The 20,353-nt window shown below is 33.8% G+C and overlaps 2 protein-coding genes across 2 annotated transcripts; both read left to right on the top strand.

Annotated features, from left to right (window-relative positions):
- The first annotated feature begins 120 nt into the window (after positions 1-120).
- LOC138316462 (uncharacterized) lies at positions 121-1,564 on the top strand. Its single transcript, XM_069258156.1, has 2 exons — positions 121-193; positions 747-1,564. The coding sequence occupies exons 1-2, from the start codon at positions 121-123 to the stop codon at positions 1,562-1,564; spliced, it is 891 nt and encodes a 296-aa protein (XP_069114257.1).
- Positions 1,565-3,052: 1,488 nt separating this feature from the next.
- LOC138314579 (sentrin-specific protease 1-like) lies at positions 3,053-19,269 on the top strand. The gene is made up of 18 exons (XM_069254983.1): positions 3,053-3,237; positions 6,248-6,321; positions 6,947-7,257; positions 8,000-8,081; positions 8,442-8,506; positions 9,072-9,184; positions 9,355-9,605; positions 9,979-10,018; positions 10,808-10,861; positions 11,501-11,585; positions 11,878-11,910; positions 12,185-12,305; positions 12,764-12,906; positions 13,357-13,560; positions 13,810-13,889; positions 15,211-15,289; positions 15,495-15,590; positions 16,093-19,269. The coding sequence occupies exons 1-18, from the start codon at positions 3,137-3,139 to the stop codon at positions 16,156-16,158; spliced, it is 1,998 nt and encodes a 665-aa protein (XP_069111084.1). The 5' UTR covers positions 3,053-3,136; the 3' UTR covers positions 16,159-19,269.
- The last annotated feature ends 1,084 nt before the right edge of the window (positions 19,270-20,353 follow it).

Raw genomic sequence — 20,353 nt, 5'->3', positions numbered from 1 at the left:
CATCAATGTTTCAAACTTTGGTTGCATATTGGACATGGCACAGTTAACCACTTACGTCTATGCTTCCACTGACTGTCTCTAAGAGATTCTCAATTAAGGTCGCAGTGGCCGAATGGTGAGATGTCCCGACATCTTGCCATTAGCCCTTCACCCATGGGTCACGAGTTCGAATCCTATGTGAGACAGTTGCCAGGTATTGCATGACCGTTGTCAGTGGTTTTTTTCCGGACATAGCGGGTTTCCTCCACCACTGAACCTGACGAGACCTTATATGACCCTGCCAGTTGAGATTACATTTTGACCCAGATAAGATAAAGAATCGAAATACGTCTTTTGTGTTGATTCTGTTGATAATATAGCATTTTGATGCAGATTAGTATATTGTCAATAATTCTTACGGGAGCTGAATATAGAGTACCATGTACACGCAATATTATAGGGGTTGCTATCACTGTTGTTCTATCCAGCCCCATCATCGAGACTACAGGGGATAATATAACTGTCGTTACATCCACCTATACCCTCGATACTATACTCCCACTGTCGCTATATCCACCCCATCATCGATACTTTAGGGGATACTATCACTGTCGTAAGTTCCATCCCATCATCGATACTAAAGGGGATACAATCACTGTGGTTACATCCACCTTCATCTGCGATACTATATGGGATAATATTACTGTCCGACTACATCCATCTATATTACTGTCCGACTACATCCATCTACATCATCGATACCACAGGGGATACTATCACTGTCGTTTCATCCACCCACATCCACGATACTATAGAGGACACTATCACTGTCGTTACATCCACCTACATCCTCGATACCACAGGGGATACTATCACTGTCGTTACATCCACCTACATCGTCGATACCACAGGGGATAACATCACTGTCGTTTCATCCACCTACATCCTCGATACCACAGGGGATACTATCACTGTCGTTACATACACCTACATCCTCGATACCACAGGGGATAATATCACTGTCGTTACATCCACCTACATCCTCGATACTTTAGGGGATATTATCACTGTCGTTTCATCCACCTACATCCTCGATACCACAGGGGATACTATCACTGTCGTTACATCCACCTACATCCTCGATACCACAGGGGATAATATCACTGTCGTTACATCCACCTACATCGTCGATACCACAGGGGATAATATCACTGTCGTTACATCCACCTACATCCTCGATACCAGAGGGGATAATATCACTGTCGTTTCATCCACCTACATCGTCGATACCACAGGGGATAATATAACTGTCGTTACATCCACCTACATCCTCGATACCACAGGGGATATTATCACTGTCGTTACATCCACCACCATCGTCGATACCACAGAGGATACTTTCACTGTCGTTTCATCCACCTTCATCCTCGATACTAGAGAGGATAATATCATTGTCCCACTACATCCACCTACATCCTCGATACCACAGGGGATACTATCACTGTCGTTACATTCACCTACATCCTCGATATCACAGGGGAGACTTTCACTGTCGTTACATCCACATACATTCTCAATATTATAGGGGATACTTTCACTGTCGTTACATCAACCTACACCCTCGATACTATAGAGGATACTATCACTGTCGTTACAACCATCTTCATCCTGACCTCGATACCATAGGGGATACGTTACATCTACCTACACCCTCGATACTACAGGGGATACTATCACTGCCGTCACATCCATCCACATTATCGATACTAAAGGGGATACTATCACTGTCGTTACCGACTACATACATCTATATCATCTATCCTAAAAGGGATACTATAACTGTCGTTACATCTACCTACACCCTCGATTCTACAGGGGATACTATCAATGCCGCTACATCCACCCATATCCTCGATACTATAGGGGTTACCATCACTGTTGTTATATTCACCCCATCCTCAATTATACATATGGCTTAATATCTCTTTTGATATATAACGATCATGTTAATCAACGAACCCTATTGACATGAGAATGTATGTCACATGATAACAAGAACGCTTTTCTGCTGGACCATATATATATATATACATGTAGGGCACACTCCCGCATATGGGGAATAGTCCTGCATTTGAATGATAGTCCTGCATTTGAATGACAGTCCTGCATTTGAGTAATCATTTAGTAAATATTTAGTCACCCAAATGCAGGATTCTGTGAAATGAAAACGCATTTAAAGTTATCTCAAACATTTTTATTAAAAAAATGGTGTCATAATTCTTTAAATGTTAAATCAAGCACTTATAAATCTTTGATTTAACATTTTATTTATTTGAATTAAATTGTTCAGAAGGTGCTGGTAATTAAGTAACGGTATAAGTTTCGTAAACGGGCAGTGCAGTGGGCTTTTGTTTGAACGGATATAAATTAAGAGGTTTTTTTTTTTCTTATTCTACTCAAAATCACGGTAACATATTTTACAATATAAAATGTTAAATTCTTATTTTCAACAAAATCTTAAAATTTCTATTTCAGAAAAAGAATGCGTTTGTTACAGAAATAGACAATAAATACTATTTGTTTACTTTATGCGGTGGAGCATCTAGATCCCTAACGTTATGGTTGGATTATGAAAAAAAAATGTCTTGGATTTTTTTTATACCTTTTTAAATTTGAGCATCAGAAACACGTTTATGTTTCTAGTAGCCAGAAACATATATAATGTTACATCAGAAACATATATGTTTCTGGTGACATCTAGAGTTAGACTAAGACATTTAATATTACCACATAGATGTCCAGACATCTATCTGTCATAATGTCTAAATCTGGTGCAGTGTAACATACATTATATTATATTTCTGCTGGTAGCATATAAATACCATTTGGAATTTATCTTATTTTTAATAATCTAATAATGATAATACACATTATTTGATATCCTATAGACTATGTCTGTATGTACTTTGTTACCAGGAGATAAATGATTATATATAGGCCAATGTTGTTGGTAAATTTTATGGTGTGCATCCTAACTTTTGGCATCTGTGACACGGTTTCTGCTTACCTCCCATACAATCACTAGGTGGCGCTTTATGGTTATTTCCGAGGCGCAATCAAATTTTCGCAGGAAAATTTCACCAAATCGGAGCGTGCAATGCTTAGCTCTTTCACAAAAAGTGTTCGTACCCTTTTGTTCAAAGACGAGGGAACATTACTTGAACAAAATTCAAGAAAGAGAAAACGTGAAGACGAGTGGTAAGTTTTTCATTAAAGCTACAATTCCATGACTAAATCTCCACTTCTCAACTTTGTGTTTTGACACAATCGAAAATAAAATGCGCTACGATTCCAAATGTTGGACACTCCAAACGTATCTATGTAGCAAATGTTGTTTATGCCTCTATATAAATTACGATTATATATCAGAAATGTGTTATGGCTTCGGATAAAATGATGTTTGCATGTCTTTTTACATTGCCACATAATCGGATATCGGGTCGTTTCGGTTTCATTACAAAGTTTCAAATTCAATCTTCAACAGTACTAGAATTTAGTATTCCTATTGACAAAATTTAATGACCAGATTAAGCCCTCCACAATTTACATTAATCAGTGTTTTAGATCAAATAATTTAGAAATATACAATATAACTACATGACATTCTCGCCTTTGTTCTTCACTTGACACTGCATAACAAATTTCAAAATCTGAAAATATCTATGGCTCACTATCATGATCTTAATTTGAACAAACACATTCAATCGATATTCAATTCAAACAAGGCCAAAATTTGGGTAAAACCAGAATTATCATGCTTCATGAAAGTTTAAAATAAACAATCATGTAGCTATTATAATTCAACACCATATATATATATATTACATATAGTACATAACATCCGGCTGGAGAAGCTATGCGGGAAAGGAACATGATCTTGCGCACTGGAAATTTCAGCTAATTTTAATAAAGTAACAAACTTAATCAATTCAATTAATTTGTTTTTCATTGAAATTTGAATGGTCAGTTGAATAAATTGAATATTATTATATGATTAAAATTGGATTATAGTATACTATGCAAGATCATGTGCTGTATTTACTTCCAGTTCAAACATGGGGTAAGGTCAATGTTTTTCGCTTATTTTTGGTAAACTGAAAAAAATACTGCCGTAATTTCCCTATTAAGAACGCCTCCTCTAATAAGGACGCCCCCACGTTTTTTGCTGAAAAAATTTAACTAATTTCATATAATTTTTGTGCCAGATTGTGACGATTTGTCTCTGCATACGCTAATAAAAATACTGTTTCACATCAATTTGATGCTTAACAGATATCCGATCAGCTGATATAAGCATTAAATTTATTGCATTAAACAACTTAGGACATCTTTACCAAGTGTTTATACACATAGAAACAGCGAGAAAAGTCATGTTCAAATTAAAACAAAACGTGTCAATTGAATGCCCCTGCACATACATGTATGGATGAAGACTAACTGGCAACAACATTTTAGCGATGTCTATACAGATTTTATGAATACGTACTGTATATCTATGATAAAGGTTCCTAAATAACAGGAATATTATCATTTCTAAGCATTTTATTGTGTGGTCTTGTCGGTATTTTCCATCAGCCACAAAACGAAACATAGAGATCAAAAGCACCGTCCGCCATTTTGTGTACCCATGGTAAACAAACAGGCTAGCATGAAATGCCGAAATTCCATGTAACAGACATATTAAACCAATGTTTAATACTTCTGATGCATATATTTCTTCAAAATTATGTGATTTCAATACTTATATTTACTTGACTTCAAAACGTAAGTTGGTTATAGTAAGTTTCATAAAATTATGAAACTAAAAGCAAGATGACTATAGTCTGTTTCAGAAAAAAACATCTAAAAATGATCTCAAATAACAGCGCCCCCCTCAGCCATTTACCTGCGCCCGGCGCCCTCATTAGGGAAAATACGGTATTTATTGTTGGAAGGTACTTAGAAACAAATGTTTGTTCCTTGCTGTCACCATGATATAACAATAATCAGTGATTTTCTCGCTCAATAATTTCAGGGGCCTGTACCTTTTCAATTGGGAAAAATTCACATAAAATTGTGAAAATGCAGCAAGATTTCTCTAAGGGAATTTTAAAGGGCCTTTATTTGGCCCCAAATGTACCAGAAAAAAATCACTGTAAATAAATATTATAAATGAATTATCTATGACAATGTGCACAAGATCATGTGCGGGCATTGTGCTGGCAACGACCAGTTCTCGCCTAGTACTAATTCTCATCATTGCATGTGCCCTGCAGGTAGGGCGTTAGAATTGTACCTGCTGCCCCTATAACATTATCATAAAAGGTGACTAAATTTAGAATCTTTTCTCTTCTTCCTAACTGACTTTATCCTTCCTAATGCCTCCCTTGGCACCGTCTCGCTTTTGCCTGAGTTGAGCGTTTGCCCCTGTGAGGAAGGCTCTGGGTTCTGTCCACTTGCCGAAACATACCAAAGTCTATAATAGTGGTAGTGTCTGCTCCTGCTTAGCGCTCAGCATACAGAGAGTGGGACGACTACATACTGATTCGTCTGTTGTCAGTATAATGCATGTGACCGGGTGGGGTGTGTTGCTAACAGCTTGGTGTATATGGGAGGCCGTCCTTACATGACCATAGCTGTACTAGGACATTAATTAATCAAACAAACAAACAAAAACTCGCTTGTGTATCTGTATGATTTTCATGCAGTTGTACGTCAATGAAGTCATTCTGATAAAAGATACTTCCATGATGATTTCCACTAAAAAAAATGTCGAAAATTTGTGTGTGATCATATACAAATACACATGCAATGGCGAGAATTGGTACTCAGTGAGAACTAATCGCCTGCCTCTACAGGTGCACAGTACAGACTAAACCAAATATCCACCAACAAAAATCTCTACAAATACTAGTCTTTCTCTCTCCGTGCTCCATCATCGAGTGGAATTCATAACCATGCAACACATATATATATTAAAAAAACAAACCCAACTTTATTGATGTCACAACGTCCAATATATAGTTGTACGAGTTGTTCAAACCTAGCTTTAGCCTTTAATTTGAGTTGGTCCCTTGGAAGAAAACAATTTCTGTGAAGTTTTAATTATAAGCACAAGTATATATATGAATTTTATTTTACAGTAACAACATTATGTCATTATAATGAATAACAGTTTTTCGATTAAATTTCAGATGAAGCTTTATTTAAAATTTATTTTAATTTTCAGCTTAGCTGATGGAGATGGGGATGATGATGTCATTATCGTTGCAGTAAAGAGACCAAAAGTAGAAACACCATCAGGTGAGTGTCTGTAAATAACTTAATTTGAAATGTTGTATACAGTAATAAACCAACTTTATTTTGTGTGTGGTTTATTTTTGAGAATTTCATGATCAAGGTGTAAACTAGAAAAAAATTATTTCTGAAAATTTATATCTTATGACAATTCTTGCACGATTCAATTCAAAGATCTATCTCCATTCATTTTTATATTTTTAATGAACAGTCTATTATCTATAGCTCATGATCAAGTTGACTGTTGGTCACCACTGTGTTTCCTGTCTATATATTTGGGGCTGAAATTCGGCCATATATTAATCCCAATTGTATAACTTGTTATTTTTTCCCAAATCTATGTCAAAATTTCCCAAATCAGCATGAGTTGACATGTATTCTGTGTGACAAAAAAAAAAAAAAAAAATAAATCTAGAATTTTAAGCCTGAAGGTTGTAGTATACATTCTTACACTGGTCACTCCACATGTATGAACTCTATTTTATAATTACAAATGATGTCCTTTTAATACTATTTATTTTCATGCTTCAGCTAATTATTTTAAAGGTATGCAAAGTGTCTCAGATGAATTATAAAGGTGATTTTAAATAAAGTCTTGACGACATAGCTCTTTAAAACTGACTTGTTTCAGTCTTCGCCAGAGTGCTGTCCAGTCCTTATAAAAAGATGTCTGATTGGGTGAAGAGTAAGACGAAATGGAATGACAGCTTCTTCTCTCGACCTAAACTGAAACCTGGCCCTAAAGCCATTCATCAACCTCCTAGAAATGGTCGTATGAACGGAGGGCAGAATGCCCATGAGATTCACAGTGAGAATTATCTGGCAAACCGTGTAGAGAAGAAGTCCAATGATGACTTGGTTTACTTAAGGCAGGATTCAGAACCGCCCAAAGATGGAAGATGGCGTCAACCAGGGTTACAGCAGCAGGTTATTAGATCTCAGGTCTGTTCATGCACATTATCATTTACAACCATAGACAACAGTGCCTATTAATATTCTTTAATGTATTTTGGGCCAATATAGAGTCCCATTCCCATTATCAAAAATGCTCATATTTTTCATTTCGACAAATTTAATTTCAATTTCCATACTTTTCCATACAATTTCCATACTTTTCCATTTAAACAACTTCTGCTCCAAAACTTGGAGACCTAGAGTCCTAAAATTTGGCCTGTGGCATACTGGGATGAAGGGCTACCAAGTTTGTTCAAATGAATGACCTTGACCTTGATTCTAGGTCACGGGTCAAATAGGGGAAATCTATAATAGACTTCTTCTTAATAACCAAGAGGCCTAGAGACCTGATATTGGGCCTGTGACATGTTTGGATGAAGTGCTACAAAGTTTGTTCAAATGAATGACCTTGACCTTCATTCATGGTCACAGGGGTCATATAGGCTAAAATCTTTAAACGACTTCTTCTTAATAACCAATAGGCAAAGGGGGCTCTAACGTGCTTTGGCATGATATTAATTCTTATTCACTCTCCTATTTGTTAAGTATGAAGCATGCATTATTACCAGATAGCAGGTGAGCGATTCGGGCCCATTGGGCCCTTGATTTATCAATGCTGTTGGTATTAAATACAGTCAGTAAATTAACGAGAAAGTTGAAAGTTGCATGTATATTGTCAGCTTAAAGTGAAAGGGATTAAAGATATTAATTTTGATTCTATCCTTTTCAGCCTAAAAGTGAACGAGAAATAACAAGGAGCTCAGTGCCAACACAAACTGATGTCATCATGGTGAACGGGAATGGTAAACACAGTAAGTTGATAGGCTATCATACACAGGGATGTAGAGCTCACAGTTCATTATAGTGACTTGAAAATGAACCCACAATTCACACCGAGCTTTTGAGAAAGTGTTTTTATCAGATGTACACATATTAATGATGTTAGCCTGAAGACTCCATACCAACTAGATAGCAAGGTCCTCTTTGGAAAGTAATAATAAGTCTTAAATCAAATATAGGGAAGATCAGTCTGACATTAAGGTGAATTTCTCTGATCTCATAATTTATTTTCAGTGCTTAGTAAAAGACTAGACATGTTCTTTATCAAAAACATTTCAACAATCAAAACCTTTGCAGTCGTATCAAAGTACAAGTGGTATGCTCTGTTATAGATGGAAGAGAGGAGAATGGTCCACATAAGAAATCAAAGTCAGTGATAAATCTAACTGCCAAGCATGTAAGTGTTACCTCTGACAGCAGCAAAGTGTTGTATCAACAATGGTGTAATTCTTTTACAATTATTTAGTACTGAAAATTGAATCTTCACATTTATAATCTCTTTATGAGTATTTTAATTTTTAAGTAGGATGGGTTATTTATGTAAGAACTCTTAGAAAGTTTTAACTTATTAAGTATTTATTGTTCTGTTCTTTTGATAACTGATACTTTTTGTCTGGAAATATGTAAAATATTTACGGTCACTGGTTAATAGTTTATATTTACCAGTATTAAAGAAATAAATTCATAATCCCCCTTTTTACCATGCTACATGTTATCTGTTTTAATTTAAAATTTTATTGAATTATGTTAATTCTGAGTCATTTATTTTGAATGCCCTGTTGAATTGAAAGTATTCAGTTGTTCCTGGCTTAATTATATCCATATACTAATTATACATTTATACGCAAGTAAACTTATAATTAAGTAAAATACTTTTATGTGTTATGTTACCTTGATCCTGCCATCGTTTAGTTAACAAGGTTTTACTATTAATTACTTTAATGTTTTTAATACTGTTTCAGTGTGTTGATTATGAAGAGAAAGAAAAATACCGACTGCTGTTACAACAATATACCTCGGTGCCCATCACGGCTAAGGAACAGTGCAACCAGTCTAGGCCAGCCGCACTAAAAAGGTCAGAATCATGATTACAACGGCTGATATTAAGGACGAAAGAAGTTGAACATTTCGTCATTTAAACTAAAAGGTTACTGCTAGATTATATAACGAGAAAATGATAGGAATAAATTGACTGCACTTGAGGATGAACAATCAGTAGCATTATCATATTATTTTTTCTTGCAGCTTTTCCAAGGTTGTTAACAGTTCATCATTAGGGAATCTATCCCAAAATGTCTCCTCTCTCACATGGACTACAAACAACAGATCATTTAACACATCTAGTCGTCCAATCACAGAAATGAATGGTACATCCTCCATTCTTAAGAGACATACACCAGCTGTTGATATGCTGAAGAAATCCGCAGTGATGCGGACACCGATGCATCCCAACGTCTGTAGAAATAAGGACTTAGGGATGCCAAAGAGCAAATCAGGTAAAATATTTCCTTGTGCATCCAGCTTTCCAATATACAGTTTAAAATTTACCTACGATAAAGATCAATGGAATCTTTCACCTCTTTGAGCTGACAAATTAAGACAAGTAAAAATTTCAAGCTTTCAAACAACTCACTTGCTAAGTGTTTGACAGCTTCAGAATCTTACTTGGATGGTTCAGATTTGCCACTCTAAGGGGGTGAAGGATTGTTTTTCTGTTAGCCTGGTCGACATCATTTTCTGGTTTATTGTCTGTAGACATTGCATAAATGTCTGGCTATGTTGATTTGATACATTGGAATATCATTGGCATGATTTTAACATATTATTGTATGCCAACAATAATACAAATTCTGATTGGTTGTTTTACAGTGGAGAATTTAGACAAGATGAAAACATCAGAACCAGCAAAGTAAGTATGAATTACAATGTACTTTGTCCCACAATGTCGGTTACTATATATGAAAAATAAATTGTTTGTGTGTAGTTTCTTTGTGGTTAGGAGTGTTCATTATTTTTGTGGATAGACACATTTATGGTTAGTCAAGGGAAGGATAATAACATTGTCATTTTAAATAAGGTTTATTGTAATTATATTCATGGTTTCTGGTTTCATAGTTACCATGAAAACAATGAAAAATTCTACACAACAAACATGTCATACAATATATCTTACATTCAATTGTGATGTCGTAAGATTGTGTGCGAAGATATTACATAATTTTATCTTAAAATAATTGCATCATCCCATTAAATAAAAACACAGTTTTCGACAATAACGTACACTTTAATTTGTAAATACAGAATAACTACTACCATATCCATCCCTGATACATTTCTAAAGATTTTCTCAAAAGCTGACATCAATTATTTTAAAATTGAACATGGTAATTGCATATGATAGAAAGATGTGTGATAAAGGTTTACGAGAAAGCTAGGATTGCCACCAAAACCTTAGCTTATTTCTAGCTTTAAAACGCACAAGACGCTTTGGTAAATTGATCTATGCTAGACATTTTTCTAAAAGTATTTCAAGGATCTTGACTACATTTAGTTAAAAGGATACGTAATTTTAGTCACTACACTCCATTTATACAATGTAGTTACAATTAGCATATGGACAGGGCACTTGCATCAGATATTATATGTTTAGAAAATGAAAACAATTAAAGGTCTTTCTAATATATTCTTTTTGTTTCAGGAAGTCACCTTTTAAGCATTCTCAATATATTACAGAGGATTGGGTGGAGGATATGTAAGTAAACAATTGATCCTCAAAGCTTCTTATCTTACCTTGCTCTGCTTTTTCGAAACAAAAATGCAGACTTAAGTCAAAACTGAAGTTTTTCTCCTTATGTAACTAATATGAAAACTTTAGACTTAAGTCAGTCTGGGACTTAAGTTTGTTTCGAGAAATTGGGGCCTGAAAGTTAATTTGAACTAGATTTTAAATTTAAAAAAGAGGAACAAATGAGCTGTATGTTCCCACATTTTATATTCCATCTGCGATTTATACCAAATAAGTAAAAAGTACTATGCAAAAGTGTAACATGGTATTTCATCTGGAAAGTAATGAATATCTATTTTAATTTTTGATAATCTTTTATCATATTTTTTCATTGTAATGAAAAAAGCCCATTTACTTTAAAGAAGTTGTTTATGAAGTCTTGACTCAACATGTATAAGAAAGAAGTGAATATGCATTTCCAAATAAATGAAAGCTTTATGCTGTGCCAGAAAAATAGAAAGGGAAGGGGTGTTCTAATGTTTTATGTGTGTTCATCATACCTGGCTCTTTTAAATGCTGCAAGTTAAAGTTGAAAATTTATAAGATTTTTTCATGGATGCAGACGTGAATCCATTACAGATTTTATATATTTCATTGTTGCTTCAGTCTAACAAAATATTCTGCGGAATCAAGAGAAAGAAATAGGAAAATAGCCGAAGAAGAAGTGAAATCCAAAGTGTATGAAGAAATGGTATGTTGAATGATTCAGTATAATGAATAGTCTGAAATGTTCCCATGGTCATACTGGTATATTATCATAAGTTATTAAGGCCTTGGATTTTATAGGGCTGTAACACTGTGAATCAAAACGATGTGTGTTATATAAGGATAGTCAGTTTGCCCATGGAATGAATATGTATGAATATTTCAATTCAGTAGAATAATTACAATAACTTGATTGCATTTTTCAAAATTGTAGACTTTTTAAAATTAGTAATTGAAATATAGAGTTATTGTGATCTAACAAAAAATTTCTTTTGTAGAGAAAAGAAAGGGAAGCACACTTAGAAAGAGAGGTAGGTAGAAATGTAGAAGAAACCATGGAGGTGTGTAAGGTTTACCTCAATAGAACAAACCATGGAGGTTTGTAAAGTTTACCTCTATAGAACAAACCATGGATGAACTATTCCATCTCTTACCAATCATAATCAAAGATGGACATATATTTTAAAGCCTGAAAATGAAATTATGTAACAGTAAAATTTACCCGATTAAAGTCAATATGTATTATGAGTTGGTTAATAAATGCAATTATATCTATGTCAACTCTGTAAATGTGTCCTTTTGTAGATTCGGATTCGTATGACAGGGCTGTCAACATTACCAGCATTTGCAGAGGAACCCACTATAGAAGATGTTGAGGAAGAGGAGGAGGAGGAGGAAATTGTTGAGGAAAAAGAAGTATTCCCAGGTGTGTGTTTGGTTTTCTCTGTGCTAATGATTTGTTTATACTAGCAAACCTCATATATCTTTAAGGAAGTCAACTTTAATTGAGTTTGATGTTTGACAAAGCCAAACAAAATTTAAATTTCTTTGTGTGATACAAGTTCATTGTTGGAGGTTTACTTTGTACTGTAGAAAGCTGCATTAAATCAGAGACCTTTGATTTCATATGCTATGAAGAACTTTGCATCTAAGTTATTGGAATTGCAAACATACAAAATACAAATTTACACATTTTATCTGAAAATATAATTTCCATGTCTCTAATGAACATCCAAAGTGTCAGAATCAGTTTCTAATTTGAGATCAAATCTAATATGTGAGGCTTTTTATTCTGGAACTCTGATCCAAATTATATTATTTCTATTGCAGTGACATCTTTTTTCGTATATTCCTTGATAGGCTTTCTTAATATTGTGTTTCTAGAGTTAACTGATGAAATGGAAAGAATTATTTCCAATGCTCTTCGACCGCGCCCGGAGCATGAAGTGCTTGTTGAAGCATTCCGTCTTCAGATAACTCGTAAAGATATGGCAACTCTCTCTGGTCTTAATTGGCTCAATGATGAAGTAAGAATTTCCTGTGTCTTTTGCAATGTGTTATGTGATACCCAAGTTAGCATTATAATTCACTGGTTCAGTTTAAGAAAGATAGTGTGTCATTTATCAAGTTATTATGTACATTTATAGTTTCAACCCACATCAAATAAAAACCTTTTATACCTGAATGGCATGAGATTACTTCTAATTGTGTTGTTTGACATCCATATTAATGGTCGAAAATAAAAACACATTACCAGCTAACTAATTGCCATTAATTAATTGCTATCAACAATGGTTTTACCATGTTACAAAACAAAATTGAGTTTCTCTGTTGATCGTCCATTTATTTTGTACTGATTTGTCAACATCCACTATACTTTTATGCATGTTTTAGTTAACATCTCAAAGCATTTATAGTTGTTTGCAGATTACTTGTATAAGGCTCACTTTATATTCGGATTTTTCCATTTTCCACAGATTATCAACTTTTACATGAACCTGTTAATGGAGAGAGGGAAGGAAGAAGGGAAAGCTAAGGTGTATGCTTGTAATACATTTTTCTACCCTAAAGTACTAAGTGGTGGTCATTCAGCAGTGCGGCGATGGACCAAGAGGATTGATGTTTTCTCCCAAGATTACATACTTATACCGGTCCATCTGGGCATGCATTGGTGTCTAGCGGTGAGTGATGTCTGCATTTGGTTGATATCATAGGTTATGGGAAAGTAAAAGAAATGTTATATTTAATTCACTACATTTCATTGAGGATACGATATAATGGAGAAGTAGTGTCTGTTCAATTTCGATAAGGTAACTAAAGATTTCATGATGAGCATATAGTGTGTGCAAGTCCAAACAAAACTTTTTACCTGTTGTTTACATAACATGTCATTTGATTTTAACCTGATTTTTGCCTTTTGTTGTTTCCAGGTGGTTGATTTTAAGAAGAAATTAGTGCAATACTTTGATTCCATGGGCGGAGAGAACCATCAGTGTGTCAATGCAATAAAGTGAGTCAACTTTGCAATACTTTGATTCCATGGGCGGAGAGAACCATCAGTGTGTCAATGCAATAAAGTGAGTCAACTTTGTACAAGTGAGGCATCCTTAAATGACATGAGCAGTAGAAGGGATGTAAACCCAATCAATCTACTAGTAAATCAGACTGATCCTGTATTAATTTTAATTTTTACTAGGCAATTACAGAAAGTAAATATATATATAAAAAAAAATATAATATAAATGCACATTAACGTAATTCCTTGCAGATTTTACTGGTATTGGTAATGGAGTGATGTATTCTTGCTGTACATTAAAATACTACAGAAATATCCTGCAGATATTGGTATCAGTAGCAAAACTGCTTTGATGAAGAATTAATTAACTGCATTAAATAGGCTACTGAAACAAATTCTGTTTCTTGACATTAATTACCAATTTTGCACAGGTACTTATTGGAGCTGAAAAAATATTTCTACCAGTGTCATTTTCACATAAAAAATTTGGGTTAAAAAAACGATGTCTATGAAGTCCCAAAAGTGAAGATTTATTTGCAAATAACACAGGGTTCTATGAGATTAGTATCACTAAGAAACAACCATTTTCTCTTTCAAAATGCAGAGTTTGTTATTGTTTATCTGCAACATAATAGCTGAGACCTATGCATGAAGTGTGATACGCATTTTGGCCTAAGGAAGCTGCATGTCTGATATCTGATAAAAAGTACCCAGTATTCATGGGGCTAACTACAATTCTAAAAGCTTTCAGAAGTATTACTACAATAAGAGGGTACTGCAGTAGATTACTTTCAAGTAAAATCTATGCATCCCAAATAAGACAAAAGCTAAAACACTTGCTGGGACATCGCACGTGTGTCAGCCGTAAGTCTATAGTGACATCATTACTGGCCAAACTGATGACTGCTTGTGGCTGTGGGAGCTCTGCAGTTTTCACTTACGATATGGCTTGTTAACTTCTAAAATAACCATACTACCTAGAAAGGCCTGAATAGATGTGTCAATCATTTTGTTACGGAAATCCATGCTTGTTTCACGAGACAGCCTGACCAATCAACTGTTGAAGTGTTGTCTACTACACATGCAATGTTCAGCACATAACGCTTGACATGCTTGACAATTTTCGCACTCCCAACTTCAAACTTTATATTTAATCAATAAAAAAAAATAAAAAATAAATGTGAACAATATACAAGTTTTGAAGGTATTGAAATTGATTTAAATTTTATTTTGTTTAAAAGTCTTTCTCTTTCAATTCATCCTTGAATTTCACAAATCATCAGTTAAAATTTTTGTTTTCTCCTTTTTTGTACAGAAAATATCTGTGTGATGAGAGTATGGACAAGAAGAAGCAGGAATTTGATCTGACTGGCTGGGCCACCAAAATAGTCAAAGTAAGTTTTTTCACCGAGGTTTTATTGATAAATATTAGATGTTGTATAAACACACTTTTATTTTAGTGGTAGTTTTATTGTAGGGCTATTTTTTAAATATGAATTCATGTTCACATTTGTTTATAGCTGACCGTGCCAGCTAATGGTGTTATTTAAAATGAAAGAGAAAGTTGGACACTTTCATTTGGAACGTTTTTGATTGTAGGATATACCTCAGCAGATGAATGGAAGTGACTGTGGGATGTTCGCGTGTAAATATGCAGAGTACATCACAAGGGGAGCAAAAATCACATTTACACAGGTATTCATTTCATTAAAATGCAAAGCTGCTTTAGGATTGTGACAAAAAAAAACCTTATAAAAGATTAAGTGGATGTTTTGAACAAGAATGAAGTCCTATCAGACTGTGTCATATCAATGTTTTTATAAATTGATTATGAGCTAACAGACTGAGTCTAAGGTAAAAAGGTTAATTATAAAGTATAAATAAGGTTAGATTTTTATGTCTGAAGTTCAATCCCAGATAATAATAAACATGGATATAGATGAATGGATTTGACTAAAAATTGACAAACATAAAAAATGGAAATATCTGGCGTTAAAGGATTGAAGTCACTGTTACTATATAGAGAAAAAAAATCATTGTCAGCAATTTAGATGCTTCATTTCTTCATGCATTCCCATCAAACTGTTTATGCATGTAACAAAAAATGAGAATCAAAATATCTGAGACAAATTTAAGTGTTAGATTACAGTTCATTTAATTAATATCACTGAGACAGTAATTGATGTTTTCTTTACAGGAACATATGCCATACTTCAGACGACGAATGGTGTACGAAATACTTAAGGCCAAGTTATTACAATAATGTGTGGAAGGAATCCTGGACATTTGGTGCGGTGTGACTGAGAGGAGCGTGATGAGTGAACAGACAAAGGTAGCTGAGAATGTAACAGAAGGTGTAAATCACAGCCATAACACAGAACATTTCAGATGACTTTGGTTGTGAAGGCGTTGATATTATTTTCAGTTTCTCTGTATCAACACATTGAATCTACTAAATTTACCAAATCAGTGTCCATCTGGTTACCTACAACATTTGGAAAATTGGAAGGGACTTAAAGAGGATATTTGAATATTAGTTCCAGATTTTTACTGAATAAATATTATTATCAAATTTTTAAGTTTGAATCAGTGTAACTGTAGTTTCTTTATCACTATCTTAGCATAAACTAGGTTATCTTATCAGAGCAGAGATTCAGACTTAATTTCTGGGCATCAATCAGTTAAAGTATATATAGATAAAATCTACAATTACTTTCATATGTAAATATTAGTGCTATGTATATTGTTTAAGTTATATCAGGGAATCCACCGGGTCATCCATTTTATAAGCAATAGTGCTGCAAATGAGAGGAGAATTATATCAGGTTGATATTTTTTGGGGGGAAAATTAAGTCTAAACTAAATTTATATACATTATTTATGTATTAGAAAATAGAAGTTGTTGATAATGGATTAAGATTCTGTAATTGGAACTATGTCATCCATATCTAAACTATGAAGATTTTGAACAAATTTCATGTAATTATGAAATACTAAATATTAGCTATTGTTGAAAGGCTTTTAGTCTTGCTGTCATACAGTTCAAGTATACTTAATGAAGGTCTTCCTCTGAAGACAACCGTTGTTCATTGTCAGTGTTACTAGTAAGACTATGTCACATACACACTGTACAGGTATGTCTTAAATGTAAGGGTTTAAAATTATAGTGCTTTTATTGAAATTGTGTTATCAATTTTGTGCTCGAAAATTAAAAAAAAAATGAAATTTCAGAGCTGGGAGGAATGTATAAGGGATTGTCAATATTTGTAATGTCTGAAATAGGTTGGTAGGAGGTTGGCAGAAATGTGCTGTCTCGCTTCCCATCAAATTTGAAAGATGCTGCATCTACGCAGAATTTCTCTAATGAAAGCCCTTAAATTCTTTCTATACCGTTGTCGACTTTAGTTAACAGGATTTCATCCTTCCTCTTCCTTGTTGTCGACTATAGATGACTGGATTTTACCCCCCTTCCTCTCCGTTGTCGATTATTGTCAACACTCGATATTGACGTTCTTTTTTCACAAGAAATTTCCTATTACATTCAAATGTTCAATTACAGTGATATATGAAAAGTATTTTAAGTTCCAAATAAACTTTTTGGATGTTAAATAAGTATTTATTTATGACCATGTATGTTGTTTTAATGACAGAGGAACAATATAAATCAAACAGAAGTTATCATCATAAACAAACCTTAGGATGTTTAAATCAAATGAATAGGCACACAACAACCTAACATTTTGTCCGGCATTTTCTCAAAAAATTGTGAGACTAATAACTAGGGGTACTTCTGGCACGGAATCTGTAAAAAATATAAAGTACAGAAAGCGTTACAAAGCAACATAAACTGACAAAATAATTTTTATTTTTTTTTTTTTTACTTTGTTTTGCTATGTTTTTCATTAAATCATTAAATGATTAGCTGTTTTCATTGATGAACTTTGGAATGACAAGGGATTTTTTTATATCTGATCAAGGGGGTTTTCCTTCATTATTACAAGCTTATTTTTAATTAATCATTTGTTTTTTCCATCAACAAATATTTTCATAAGGATTTAAACTATCATTTGGCAAAAAATATTTTTTAATGTGGGTAATTACAAAAACATGATGGAGCTTTAAGATTTACACTCAAGTCATTTTAGAATAAATTCTATAGGATTTAATTTTATTAGGATTTTTGCATATGAGAATCTAACTTATGGACAGAATCAACGTACCTGGTATTTATTATGTAATTTCTTAAGGTATGTTGTGAGTGAGTATAGCATCTGTGCTGTATTTGTACTGCTGGCAGCTTAAACTTATCATATTCATGTAAAAATGATTTCAATGTCATCTCATTGATAATCACTGAATGTTGAGACATGACAACGATATTTCAGTGATTAGACACATGACGAGGACTTTATTGTTTCATCACTAAAAACTATGCTATTGTTATTACTTTCATAATATCAAGGCATATTGCCTTGATATATATCTGATGTACATTTGTATGTAATGAGAAAGCTACTGTAGAGAGGAAAAGTTATGCAAGCTGTTTGAAAGATTGGTTGATTGGTGTGAGAAATGTGGTTATATTGTTATTTTGATACATTTCATTGATAAGAAACGACTAGAACATGATAAGTGATGTCTTGTACAGGTTTCAGAGTTGAAACATATGATGACTGTTAAAACTCTCAGTAAAGTTAGGTCAAGTGTACTTATAGTGTCTGATTATAACGACCAAATGGGATACAAACAACAGTTGATTCAAAGATGCCAATAAAAGAAATGGATTAGACTAAAACAGCATCTGTATGCTTGATACATACACTTGTGAAGATTTCAGAAGTTTTTTTTACGATCAGTGAACACAGAACGCTTTATCTGCATTTTTCAATATTTGGTTTAATAAAAAGTTTGAAATACTTTTGCTTTTACTTGGCTTAAAATGATAATTATGCTCTATCTCCTAAGAATTCCAAAGTAATTTAACATTGGCCTGAATGTGGGTAAACTGAAAAAGGAAATGTCAGAGCAGATTTTATCAACCAAATTTAAAAATGAGTCGTTCCTACCATTTCTGCACCTGTTGCATGAGAATTATGAAATATGAGAGTTACTTCCCTTTGTTTGCTTTTACCTACCGTCTACAGAGCATAATTAATTCAAAATTCTGAGATAGAATCTCGTGACATTAAGCCATATAGAAACCTGATTTTTTTTAATGAATGCTCTGCAGTCATTTATACAAACTCATCAATAAGAATCAGTTGTATATTTCATACGCAAGGATATGAATCGAAAAGTTTGTTTTACATATGGTTAAGATTTTGTACAAGTATGACTTTGTTCAGAAATAAATACAGAATTTTGTCGTTTGAAACTGAGTTAGTTATGTTGATGTTTACCCGTCTTTTCCAGTTTCCTTTTTCAATAGCTTTTGTTCTTCAACAGCTCTTGTCTGTAAATAACGTTAACTTGCTCAATACACTGTACATCCTTGAGGATGACCAAAGTGCTGCTGTTTTAAAAAGTTTGTGTTGGATTTATCTTGTTAATAAAAACCTGAGGTGGGAATTCAGGTTTAACTTAATACCAGTACTTTCTATGCTGCCTGGAAAAAACAACCTTCCACATTAAGCTATCACTATGGTGACAATGGTAGCATTCACTAAGGTTTTTGTATGACAACTTAACTCTTTTCATTGGTTTTATCAGTTTAACATCCTTTTAACAGCCAGGGTCATGAAAGGACTTGGCAGGTTTGTTGGTGGAGGAAAGCCTGAGTACTCAGAGAAAAACCACCGATCAGCTGTCAGTACCTTGCAACTACACCACATTGGGTTCAAACTTACATCTCAGATGTGGAGGACTTGAAGTAATATGTCGGGACATCTTAACCACTCAGGCCACCGCGGCCCCTATTCTCTTATGAAAATGAAACTTTATTTTTATCCTACTGAAAGTCGTCATTCATGCTTGTGATTTCTTTTCGAAGGGTCGGGTTACAGTTAGGAATATCAAGAAGAATTTTTTTCTCCTTAAGGTTTTTTTTTAACTTAATCTTCTGTTTCAAAAGAATATAAGTTTATATACAAAATAAAATGTAAATAATAGAAACAAGAAAAATTACGGTAAGAATCATTTGTGAATTAAGTTCAATTAACACAGATTTGAAATGTTTGCTAAAATACTTCTGCAGAAAAGTTAAAGTTGGCAGTGCATCCATATTTGTAGCACATCTGTAAATTAATAAGTAGGCCTAACTGTTAGGCCTAGTTCCTAAATGGTTTTATTTAAATGCATTGATGGAAAAAATGTATATATATATATATATATAATGGGAGAAGCTTCTACTTGGTACTTCGACAAGTACATGAATGTCTTGAATTTTACATCCTTGTTATTTATCATTTTTTGTTACTAGTTAAAACGGCAAAAATCAATATGTATCAAACAAGCAGGTG

This window comes from Argopecten irradians, chromosome 2 (assembly GCF_041381155.1).
Source record: "Argopecten irradians isolate NY chromosome 2, Ai_NY, whole genome shotgun sequence".
NCBI classification, from domain to species: Eukaryota; Metazoa; Mollusca; class Bivalvia; order Pectinida; family Pectinidae; genus Argopecten; species Argopecten irradians.
The sequence above is the reverse complement of the archived record's forward strand: the minus strand, read 5'-3'. Positions and strand labels throughout refer to the sequence as shown.